This window comes from Mandrillus leucophaeus, unplaced genomic scaffold (assembly GCF_000951045.1).
Source record: "Mandrillus leucophaeus isolate KB7577 unplaced genomic scaffold, Mleu.le_1.0 Scaffold1443, whole genome shotgun sequence".
Lineage (NCBI taxonomy): Eukaryota > Metazoa > Chordata > Mammalia > Primates > Cercopithecidae > Mandrillus > Mandrillus leucophaeus.
The window spans coordinates 293,847-306,870 of NW_012101414.1; the positions used below are offsets into that span (position 1 = coordinate 293,847).

At 38.8% G+C, this 13,024-nt stretch overlaps 1 protein-coding gene across 1 annotated transcript in view; it reads left to right on the plus strand.

Moving 5' to 3' along the window:
- Positions 1-12,374, plus strand: part of LOC105535319 (membrane-spanning 4-domains subfamily A member 4A-like) — a 47,742-nt gene extending 35,368 nt beyond the window's left edge. The window contains exons 4-7 of the mRNA XM_011974357.1: positions 4,740-4,796; positions 6,234-6,392; positions 10,348-10,449; positions 12,303-12,374. Coding sequence (XP_011829747.1) covers positions 4,740-4,796; positions 6,234-6,392; positions 10,348-10,449; positions 12,303-12,374 — 390 coding nt within the window. The remainder of the gene's footprint in view (positions 1-4,739; positions 4,797-6,233; positions 6,393-10,347; positions 10,450-12,302) is intronic.
- The last annotated feature ends 650 nt before the right edge of the window (positions 12,375-13,024 follow it).

Consider the following 13,024-nt stretch of genomic DNA (forward strand, 5'->3'; position numbering starts at 1 on the left):
CTAATTTATATAAGCAGAAATCTGGGAAACAGGCATGGGAATGAATATTAAAGGTATGGGATAATGGTGGAAGGAACATAGAGTTGGATCAGGCTGAATTTATTGATTTGGGTCCTCTAAGCAGGGATTCTGCATTTAATGTTGCAGCTTGCGGAACTAAAAAAGATTCTAGTTTATTTGCTTGGTTAGCTGAAATATGGATTAAAAGATGGCCCACTGTGAGCGAGCTGATAATGCCTGATCTCCTTGGGTTAATGTAGAAGAAGGGATCCGAAAGCTTAGGGAGTTTGGGATGGGGGAGAGGATTAGTCACTTAAAGCCTACTCATCCAAGCTGGGAGTATTTACTGCTTTTCTATGTAGACGCAGCTCTAATGGCTTCCTTTGGCCTTTTCCACCGTAATAGCCTTCACCCTGCAAGTCAGGGGGCAATGTAGAGATTCTTCCAGCTGCTAAGCATCTGTATGCCAATTATGCCTTCTGGCACTGGGGAAATGACTGCATGATGAGTGTGGGGACCAACTGGACCCACTGTAAGTTGAACCTGAGCTAAAGCTCCATTAATTACATGACCTCTATAAGCCCCTACTATAACTGGAGGACCATAATGACATTTGGATCCCCTGGAATCCATGTCAGCTCAGAGTCAGTGTCCAGTAGTCCCTAAAAGGTCTGATCATTTTTCTTTCTTTCCCCAATCCAGTTACCCTGGTAAAAGGCCAGAGATCTCCTTGAAGGATGGGAGAAAGATTAACAGCATAAATTGTCAGTAGTGTAGTGGGATCCTTCCTTAAGAGGACCTGGTCTCCTTTTTATTCAAGGAGTTCTGGGTCTGTAAAATGGCACATGTCTGGAAATTGATAGTGGGGCTATGATTCTCTGTTTTTATAATTCAAATTAGTATTTTGTCCACTCGATCTGGAAGTTTTCTGCTTATATAAATTAAGTAAGAATTTGGCAAGCTTCCTATCAATTTCACTTCTAGGAACACTGTGATTAATTAGCCAATGCCAGAACTCTACACAAGTCAGACTATTCTGATTGCTGCTTTGCCTCTTCTATCCGTTATGGTAGCTATGCCCACCTTTCCTTTGATGGTTGAGTGCTGCCATTTGGCCCCTGCCACCTCTGGATCCAATTATTTTTATTGCATTTAAATTTTGTAGTTGAGTGACTGCAGTTCCCACTGTAAGATCTGGCGTACATAGAAGAGCAATCACAGAGCTCTTCAAGGATGCAAGTGCTGCCCTCACAAATCTATTTCACAAAGTGTTGGTCAAGGGTATATCTTCTGAACCCTCCCAGCTGGGATGAGTAGGCTTAAAGTGACTAATCCTCTCCCCCATCCCAACCTCCCTAAGCTTTCGAATCCCTTCTTCTACATTAACCCAAGGAGATCAGGCATTTTCAGCTCGCTCACAGTGGACCATCTTTCAATCCATATTTCAGCTAACCAAGCAAATAAACTAGAATCTTTTTTAACTCCGCAAGCTGCAACATTAAATGCAGAATCCCTGCTTAGAGGACCCAAATCAATAAATTCAGCCTGATCCAACTCTATGTTCCTTCCACCATTATCCCATACCCTTAATATTCATTCCCATGCCTGTTTTCCAGATTTCTGCATATATAAATTAGAAAACTCAAGCAGTTCTTTTCAAGTGTAGTGTACCTTCTCGGGGATCACATTTTGAACCTCACCTCTAGGGGCCTGCTGAGACTTTAGTTATAGGTCTAGAAGCAAACAGGGGCCTTAGGGTGGGTTCTGAGGAGAATCAACATTGTCTTGCTTGGCAATTGCCTGAGGAGAGGCCATCACTGTTGTATTAGGCAGTGCAGGATTTATCTCCTCAGGCAAAGGTGAAAAGGCTTATGGCAGTGTAGGTTAGGGAGGGGATGTTGCCACTACTGGTGATTGGGGAAGCTGTTTCTTCTGGCAAAAATGGCTGGTGAGAGTTTACAAGCTCAGTGTCCCCAGCTTCATCAAGGTCCTACTGCACATCCCCATTCCAAGTTGCCAGGTCCCATTCCTTTTCAATCAATGCTCTCGCTTTAACAGTAGACACCTGGTGAGTCTGTGCGTGCACCTTTTGTTGCGGGTCAGCAAATCACGTGATAAAAGCTTGTGTCTGATTGTCCACAATTTCAGCTCTTTCTCTACAGAAAATAAAACTCTCATTCAGGACAATCTTAGAAGATTTGAGGCTCAGAATCTGCTTCTGAAGCTGAGAGTTAGAATCCCTGAGTTCATAATTTTCTTTCATCACTTTGTCCAGTGAACTTAGGAGCAAAACCAACAAAAGAACTCCATCCTTAATATTCTATTTTCTAGATCCACTCCTGGTACCAAAATCTGTATTAGTCAGGGTTCTCTAGAGGGATAGAACTAATAGAATAGGTGTATATATAAAGGGGAGTTTATTAAGACCAGAAGACGAAATGAGTCTAGTCTTTCCACATTTTTTCTGCCTCCTTCTGTTCTGGCTATGCTGGCAGCTGGGTCTCCCTTTCCTAGTCCACCAACTCAAATGTTAATCTCCTTTGTCAACCCCCTCACAGACACACCCAGGAACAATACTTTGCATCCTTCAATTCAATTAAGTTGACACTCAATATTAACCATAACAGACAGCAAATGCTGTTCTATCTCTGGAAAGTCGTACCATATATAAATAGATAGATAGATAGATAGATAGATAGATAGATAGATAGATAGATAGATAGATACACACACACCATATATATATACACACACCATATATATATATAATATTACCAATGCCAAGAATAGCTTTTTATTAAACTCTTACTATGATCTGGACATTCTACTAAGTGCTTTTTTTGTGCACTTTTTATATCATACCATCACCACAAACTTTTGAGGGAGGATTTCTCATTATCTTCATTTTATGGATGAAGGGAGGTTAAGTAACTTGCCCGAGATCACAACTAATTGGGTCAGGATCAGGATTCAAATAGGGTGACTCTATTATCACAATCATATATATGTAACTATCTAGGTTTCTGCTTTCGTGCCCATCTTCTTTTCAAGATCGCATTGAAAACCAGCTTACATGGTTTTAGCCTTCCACACGTGTTCAGTAGATTACCAAGAACTGCAGGAGCTGTGTTTGTCCACTGAGACATCACTCAGACTCTTGTAAGCATTGAACTAGATTAGTAAATGTAGTAAATTGGTAAAAACTTTTTGCTGCTCCCTTCCATTATTCTTTCAACCTTTTTTTCCAAACATCACCTGCAAAGTGCTTCTCTATTCTCTCTTTGACAGTATAAGTACCAATACCAAGAGCCAGCTGTAAGTTTCTATTATCCTTGGCCTCTTCAGTTCTATTCCTATTTATGACTCACATTCTTCGTTAAGTTTTTTTCCTCTGAGATACTATATACATATTTTTTTCCTGTGGTAAATGAAGTCCTTTTATTCAGTCCTATCTTCACATACACAAACATACATACACACTTCTAATATGTATATGTAATTTCTGTATACAATGTTTTTCCAAGATGCTTTACTGAATTTTTTAAATAGTTTACAGTACTTTTTAGTTTATATTCTTAGATGTTTGCAATAGATGTTATTCATACTAAATAACAGTAGTTTCAGCCATTTGTTTCAACTATTTTTCTTATATAACTATTTTGGTTAATATACCCCAAATAGTAATACATAATAGTCTACATGTTTATCTTGATTTTGACTTTAATAAGATGGGCCCACTTTTTATCATTTAACTTGATAAAGACTTGTAGACTGAGACAGATGTCCTATCATGTTACAGAAAGTATAATTATATATATTTTACCAATAATGTTTAAGTCACTAATAATGTTGGATTGTATTAAACGCCCTATCCTATCAACGCTGTAAATGTGAATAGCCATTAGCATGTAATGTTTTCCTTAAATGTATTTATTATATATATTAGAATATTTCAATATTAAAAATCTTTGTAGAGTTGAAGGATCATCCCAAATGTTCCTGATGTATTTTATGTTACACGATGGATGATTTGCTCTACTGTTTTCTTTTTCTCCAATGGTGATTTAGATAACATGAATCATCTCTACGTCTGGGTATTTGGAAACTAAAGAAGTTTATTGAGCTATTTTATTAGTCCAGTTTCTTTGTATTAAGATATCATTTTTGAATCATCTGAGATCAAATTTGTAAAGGAAATTGAAAGCTCTAACAATGGAATATTATAAGGCAGAGAGTCTTATAACCAACTTGACTAGCTATTTTGGCTAAATGAAAAATAATTGTCCCATTGATGGATTCAAATGAAGTAGTGTATTCTAGTTATCAAATAATTGGGAACTAAATTTTATGTGCTACTATTTTATTTTATAACCTTTTAAACATATTTTCAATGAGAATTATTTTAGTACCTTTTTTGTTTATTGTATTCAATATTGATACCACATAAGAATTACTTCTTATCAGGAATTTGGAAGCTTTATCTATCAGTGTCCTCAAACAGTTTTAATACCATTCCAGTTAGCTATTATTTGAAAGGCTTGATAAATTATCCAATGGACTCATCTGGCAGAATTTCTCTGTTCTTTATGGGAAAAGAGAAAATTATGTGCAATCTCTTGCTTTCTAAGATAATTGACCTATTTATACATATCTATCTACTTTGGAATAAAGTTTACTGAATTGTGATTTCCAAAACTTGTTTAAAGCTTTTTATCTCCGTTTTTTTCTCTCATTCCTAGTTTATTATTTCAGGATCCTTATCAGTTGCAGCAGGAATTAGAACAACAAAAGGTCTGGTGAGTAATATTTTGTGGGGGGTATCAAAAGGAAAGGATTAATCAATAATGGATTCTGCCAGGGTATAAAACAGGTTTTGTTTGTTTGCTTTTAAAAAATCAGGAGTGATTGTGCATTTTACTTAGCAGGATCTGTCTTTCAAAAATTGCAATAAGGCTAGTGATAGAATTACTGACATAATGGATATTTTGTCAAGGTAGTTGATGAGGGGAACTTTATGAAGATATAGAGAATTATTTAGAACAAATATGAAGTGGAATCACTCAAAAAAAACTCCGCAGCTTGGGATTCAGCCCATGACAGTCACACCAAGTATTGGTGTGGCATAATGTTTATTGACCAATTGGTTAAAATGTAGATTCTGGCGAGGCACGGTGGCTCACGCCTGTAATCCTAGTACTTTGGGAGGCTGAAGCGAGCGAATCATTTGAAGTCAGAAGTTTGAAACCAGCCTGGCTAACATAGTGAAACCCCTTCTCTACTACAAATACAAAAAAAATTAGCCAGTCGTAGTGGCGGATGCCTGTGATCCCAGCCACTCAGGAGGCTGAGGCAGGAGAATCGCTTGAATCCTGGAGACGGAGGTTGCAGTGAGCTGAGATCGTGCCACTGCACTTCAGCCTGGTGACAGAGCAAAACTCCGTCTCAAAAAGAAAAAGAAAAAGTAGATTTCAACTGTATCCAAACAGGATTTTGAGTTTTCAGTATAAGAAATTCACAATAAAGTTATTACATCAGAAGAAGCAAATTTAAAATGTAACTCTCATGTCAATATGCCTTTCATAAAGCCAACAAAATGGAAAAGCCAAGATCTCAACAAGAGTTTTTCTAGCTAAACACCATATTTGAGTTTTCTTTGCTCAAAAGATAAATATCAAACTGTGGAGCATGATCAGCATGGGTTTTCCAAATCTGGCCTAACCCAACTTCCTAGTGTCTGCAGGGACCTGCAGCCACACTACATTCTTCACACTGTCCTGTGTAACTTTAATTCTCATTAAAAGCCTCCTTACCTTTACCCATGAGAAGAGAAGGTACGAAAGGGAATGCACAACTAAGAAAAATAATGTAAAAGGTAGAAAGGCACGAGAGGCAAGCAGTGTTTAGAACAATGATAAGAGACCGGAAGCAAGGAATGGCAGGGAAGGACACAGATAGGACTGTCCAGCTGATGTGTAAAAAATCATTGAAACCCTGCTAAATGATTTGGAGATTATCTCATCTGCTCACAGGAATTATCTGAAGAATTTAAGCTGGGGAGTCATGGGATCATATTTGTGTTTTGGCAAGAGATTAGAATTGAAACCACTATAAGGAGACAAGTTAGAAGACTATTGAAATAATCAAGATAAAGATAGACTGCAGTGTAAAGTAATTAATAGAGATATATCTGAGGATGATGTTGGATTGCTTAATTAATTTTCATTTCTTTCTAGGTCGGAGGTAGTCTAGGAATGAATATCACCAGCTCAGTCTTTGCTATAACAGGGATCTTAATCAATGCAATAAGCTTGACGTTTTATTCATTCAGTTACCATTACTGTAACCGGAACCAGTTGTCAAATAATTGTTACATGACTGTGTCCATTTTAATGGTAAGTGCTTTCTCTTTTCGTGAGATATTATCACAGAAGCAAGTTTGGGGGAGTGCTGGCTCTGGGAACAACAATAATTAACATTCCCTAATTGCTGAATGACTTTGGAAGTTGGAAGTGATTGAGAAGTAGAATAATCTTTCAATTTGGATTCAGGTACACATCTCATCTCTGTCTTTATTTTTCCTCTATATGTGATGAGCCAAAATGGGAAGAAAGCTTATAGTTATAGAACACCTACTCCTTATTAGTTATTGTGCTGGGTATTTTGCATAAATTTATCTGTTTAATTTTAAAACATTGATGCAGTGTCTACTGTTATCTCCTCCAGATCCCTCTAGAAATGGGGTCGAGATGTCAGTCCCTATTCTCTAATAATAAAGTAAAATTGTCTTGAACAGTGTTTTCTAAGTGGTGAGTAACTCAGTATCCTTTCCAACATCTTTGGATCTTCTTCCAATGTTAATCACTTTTATCCTCAACATGTGGCACCTGAAAAATTCTCAATCTCCATTCTGAATTTTACTACCTTTTTTGTACCAGTTGTCCTTATTTCAATGCAATCTTAATTGCTTTATTCTGAAAATTGCCACTTCCACAGTATTTTGTAAGTAATAAAACTTCTTGATGTTTCGGGCCATTGGGTAAATGTGAGGAGGAAGAGTTATTGCAGCACATCACAGCAAACTAAAATGCACAATTTAATCTTTATTATTATTATTATTATTATTATTGTTAGAGACGGAGTTTCACTCTTGTCGCCCAGGCTGGAGTGCAGTGGTACGATCTCTGCTCACTGCAACCTCCACCTCCCAGGTTCAAGTGATTCTCCTGCCTCAGCATCCCAAGTAACTGGAATTACAGGCATGTGCCACCACGCCTGGCTAATGTTTGAATTTTTAGTGGAGACAGGGTTTCCCCATATTGGCCAGGCTGGTCTCAAACTCCCGACCTCAGGTGATCCACCCACCTCGGTCTCCCAAAGTGCTGGGATTACAGATGTGAACCACCACGCCTGGCCAGATCTTTATTATTAAAAAGCCTATTGGTCATTTTCAACACCACTACATTTTCGGTTACTGTTCCTCTCTATGAACTTTCAGCCATTTGCCTTACTGCTTAGTTCTTTCCTCATTGTGCCCTTCCCTCATGTGTATGTGAAAACTCAACACTCTTCCTAACTTACTAGACAGAATCAATTGCATTCTGTTTACTGCATTTCTAGCTAATTCCACATAGTCTTGAGGGCTACGTAGTCGCATGAAAATAACCGCTTGAGGTGTCTTTGCTAAAGTAATTTACTTCCCTTGAGATATCTAATGCTTTTTATAGTAAGTAATTTTATTTCTTGCCACTCACTCAAAATAAGAAAAGAAAGCTTCTTTTGAGAATTTGACACATTTTCCCTATGTCACTCAGTTGGAAATTGGCAAAAGCAAGAATTGATTGTAGAACTTCTTGTCTCTAATTCCCCTCTGATTTGCTGTTGTTATCCAGAAGAAGAACCTTACTTTTAATTTATGAGGCTCTCTTCATTCATAGACTTTAATGGACAATGATAGAGACAAAATCTGGAATTGGCCAGCTTCATAGGGCTGATTTCGTGGGCATGGGACCTGTGCAGTTACTCAGGACTTCAGAGATAGAAGAGCCCTGTGCTTGATCTAATGCTCTGCTGTTGCTATCTTGAAATTATTTTTAAAAATTTTTAGAAAGAGACTACGTAAATTACTTAGCTGGTTCTGCATTCATTTCAATCACCTTTCCCAGAGGCCATGATGAATTCCTGTTAACTGTGTGAACATTTTTATGCCTGTTCTTATAGCAGAGGACTTCCATAAGAGCTTTCTGGGATTTGAAGCAATGGGTCTCTTCTTGCCTGGGCACCTGCACATTCAGTCCACGGGTCTATGGGTCCATAGTGTATGCCCCATTGCAGGGTTGGTGCCCTGGTAGACATAAGAAAGAGAATAGTTCCCTACCACAAAGGAACTTCAGTTCTCCTGGAAGAAAAAGATAGAAATGCTAGAAACCTTATAATTATTAAAGAGGCTAGAAAAAGTTGAGCTCTAGAAAAAAGTAGAGTCTACCACCTGGAATCATTAGGCAGAACCATATGGAACTGCCAGTGATCAACTATACTTAACCTAGAAAGACAGCAGTTTCGTATGGCTCAAGCTAAGATATATATGTAATTTTAACAAGAGAATCTATAAATTACGTAGCTGGTTCTGTATTCATTTCAATCACCTTTCCCAGAGGCCAGGATGAATTCCTATTAATTGTGTGAACATTATTATGCCTGTTTTTTATAGCAGAGGACCTCCATAAGGGCTTCCTGGGATTTGAAGCAACGGGTCTATTCTTGCCTGGGCACCTGCACAATCAGTCCGCAGGTCTATATACATGCTACGTTTTTTGGAAGCCCAGTCCTGTACCTGTTTTTGTAAATAAAGTTTAATTGAAATGTAACAAATCCTGTTTATTTACATATTGTATATTGCTGCTTTTGTGTTATAACATCAGGTTTGAATATGTGTGCCAGAGACCTTACAGTCTGCAAAACCTAAAATGTACATTATCTGGCCTTTACGGAAAGCTTGCCATCTTCTAGTCTACCCTTCTAGATGGTAAAATCCTTGAAGACAGGGGAATTGTCTGTTTTGTTTGCTGCTCTATATTCTGTGCCTACAACAATATTGGAAACACAGAGGCCACCACAGCTGTTGAAGGCACAAGAAAATAAAAAATCAATGAATGCAGATATTCTCAAAGTCTCGTTAAGTCTGCATCACCCATATCCTGAGCTCTTGGTCTACTGGCTCTTCCGCAACAGAAGGACTATCCCTAACCGTGGAGAGGAAAAGAGAGAATATTTAAACCAGATAATCCCTGCATCAATGCAGGGTAAAATTATTAGAAATGAGTGTACTGCCCGATGTTCTCCAAATTTTGACCATGTTTCTTGGCTGAAGACTAGACCTAAAGCCAGTGCTCTGGGGAGATGGATTAAAGAATGACCTACTTGATGTTCATTGTTGTATTAGCTTCTTATTGTTACTATAACAAATGACTACAAATCATTAGGCAGAACCACATGAAGTCATTTAGTGTCTCAAAACAATACAGTTTGGTTATCTTATGTTTCTGGAGGTCAGAAGTTCAAAGTGGGTCTCACTAGGCTAAAATCAAAGTGTTGGCAGGGGCGTACTCCTTTCTGAAGGCTTAAGCGACAGTAAGTTTTATTGCCTTTTCTAGCTTCTGTAGGCTGCCTATGTTGCTTGGTTTGTCATCCCATCCTCTACCTTCAAATCAAGCAATGCAGCATCTTCCAAACTCTCTTGAACTCTATTCTGCCTCTTACTTCCACTTATAAGGATTCTGTCATTACTTTGAACCCACCTGAATAATCCAGAAAAATTCTCTCATTCCAGCTAATAAGCAACCTTAATTTCATCTGCAAATTTAATCCTTTTTGCTGTGCAAAAAGAACAATGGTCCCCGAGGGAGGTCTGCGTTCTAATTCCCAGAAGCTAAGGATTAGGGAGACAAGGATGCAGACCTCCCTGGGGGACCATTACTCTGCTTACAATCACTAACATATAGAATCATAATATTCTGTCAATGATACGAGTTTCTAGTACTCAATAGGATAAGATGACAATTATCTTTATACTACCTTCCTAACTTTTTAAAACACTTTCATCTTCCATGTCCACAATAGCACTGGGAGGTACTGAACTAGGGAATAAATGTCCGTGATTATTTTATCAGTGAAAAAAGTGAGAAGTTACTTCAGCAGATCAAGAGTTGGTCAAGGGAATGGCTGCCACTGGGAGGCAGGTCTCCTGACTCCCAACCAGTGCTTTTTCTCTGATGACATTGTGGTTCCTGGTAAATGTTTCCTCTTGTCATCTCCGTTTCTCACATTCTTTTGTTATGAATTTTCTCCTAGGGTATGGATGGCATGGTGCTCCTCTTAAGTGTGCTGGAATTCTGCATTGCTGTGTCCCTCTCTGCCTTTGGATGTAAAGTGCTTTGTTGTAGCCCCGGTGAGGTGAGTATTGGCCTTCATTTGAAGGTATCTGTATTACTTTCATATTGTTGTATAACCAGTTAAACAAACTTACAGTCTTAACACAGTACACATTCATTATATTTCAGTTTCCATGGGTCAAGAGTCTGGGCCCCGCTGATGTGGGTCCTTGGCTCAGAATCTGATGAGTCTGTCATCAGGGAGTTGGCTGGGGCTGTGGCCTTGTCTAAAGCTTCTGATTCTCTTCTATGTGAATGTGGTGGAATTAATTTCCTTTAAATTGAGAACTCATGACAATGTGCTTTTTCTTTGAGACCAGCAGGAGAGTCAGAGTCTCTAGTGTTTTAATCCTCTCATAAAGCATTCACATGAAGAGGTGAGGTCCATCCAAAATAGTGAGTTTTTTTATAAACTGAAAGTCAACTAATCAGTACCTACACACGGGACTTGTATCCCATCTTATACACAGGTTTCATCCACACTTGAGGGGAGGGAATCACAAGGGGTCAGTGAGTATCACCTTAGAACTCTGCCTAGCACAATAGCCAAATAAAAGCTCTTTTTCCCCTTCCTTTCTCACTCAAAGGGCATAACCTTTGAATCCAGATAAGAAAATATTTCACAATGAAGAGGTACCCCAAAGTACTTGGTTTTATTCTATTATCCTATTACAACAACTTTTCCTAGAATACTGAAGGAATGTCATGATCTCAGACTTCTCTATCAGTCTGTGCACACCTGCCCACTCTCTTACCCTGAGACCTGCCGCAGATGCTCCCGGCAGTTAAGCCAAAAGAACGTCACACTGAGAGAGGAAAGTGAGGAATGGAAGGAGAGAAAAAATTAAGAAAGAGGCTCTGGGAATAATGGGGTGGGATATCCTCCAAGAACTGAGAGTTCCAGAATGAGGAAATGGATAGTAAAACCCCAACGGCCACTCATTAACTTCATTACCCAAAGTCTGAAAGACAGACAAAACTGTCAGTCAAAGAATAAAGTAACTGTAGTTGGATGAGATTGTTTCTCTGGTGCCTTTCTCCATCATTTTGTGCCTCTCTGTCTTCCTTAGGGATTTCCAGGCCACACCACATCCCACTCCCCGACAGCCCTCCCTCATAGAAGAGAGATGGACTATAGCGCATTGACTCTAGTAGTGGGGCTTTGCATCATAAAACCCTAGAAGTCAGAGATTCTCAGCAATTGCCAATGATTTTGTAATTTCATCAAGTGAAGTAACTTTCATGTCATAATATTTAAGTCTGTGTTCCCTTTGGCTCTTAGCATAGAAGCTGGGGAATGTTGTTTCTCTAATCTCCTGGTGTGAGTCCAGAAAAGCAGTGGCTTTGGGGCATATCTTGGCTAAATCTCTATCTCTTCCTGGTCCTCCACCATGCCCAACCAACCCAATGTTGCACTGAGTTTGTGGAAGAATAACCAGAACTTTTCTTAGTTTCATGATGATTCCTGCTATTCTGGGCCAGTGTGGTTTTTGCAATGCTTTATTCATAACCAGCAAATCATGATTTGGGTATGTTGATGTCATTAGCATGAGCAACCTGGTTTGGAAGAAGAGCCCCATATTTTTCATGACACCTTGGTTTACCCAACATATTGTGCACTGTCATCCACCTGTAAGACTGATTTACTTGCAAGACCAGGGCAGTGGTCATCACAGCTCGGGTCAAGAGCTACCACTGAATGTTGTGTCCTAATCAGGCCTGATCTAAAGAATGACTGAGAAGCCCTACATGATCTTGAGAATCAATCAGAGAAGAAAAGAGTAAACTCTGATGATGATGACTTTATGTGGGCAGGAAAGGGGCACTCTGAGGTTATTTGGGTGACTCGCCTATGGCATTCTGATTGTTTCACAGGTTGTGCTAATTATACCATCAAATTCTCACATGGCAGAAGCAGCACCTCCCACACCACTTAAGACAGTTTGATGTCACCAAAAGATCAACAGAAGAATGCTCCAGAAATCTATGCTGACTGTAACACAAGAACCCCACAAGAGAAAGTACCAGAATCCAACTCCAATACTGATAGACATATTCATATCATTATTATATGTAATCCAGTTACGAACTCTGTGTGTGTGTGTGTGTATATATATATATATTCAAAATTATGTTCTCATTTTCCCCTGGTATTCAACAACTCATTTAACTGGCTCTTTATCGAGAGTACTAGAAGTTAAATTAATAAATAATGCATTTAATGAGGCAACAGTACTTGAAGCGCTTTTCATTCATCATCAGGACTTTATATAAAGGCATTGAACTAGCAAATAAGATTTGGAAGCAGAAAGGCAAAAAGGTATTGCTAAAACGAGACCTCCGTGCAAAACGCATAAGCTCCCCTGTATAACATTCCTCCCACTTACTTGACTTGTTTTCTGCCATATTTGGGGACCAAAGTGCTTTTTCCTTCATGAAGTGGAGATTCATGATCTTCTCCCCTTCCCCTTTTCCTTCTGCTTTCCTTCACCCATAGAAAGTACCTTGGAATAGCATAGTCAGTCCTTGCACGTGCACAAGCTATCATTTGAGTAAAACTATACATGGAGTAAAAATCATATTAAGGATCAGATTCA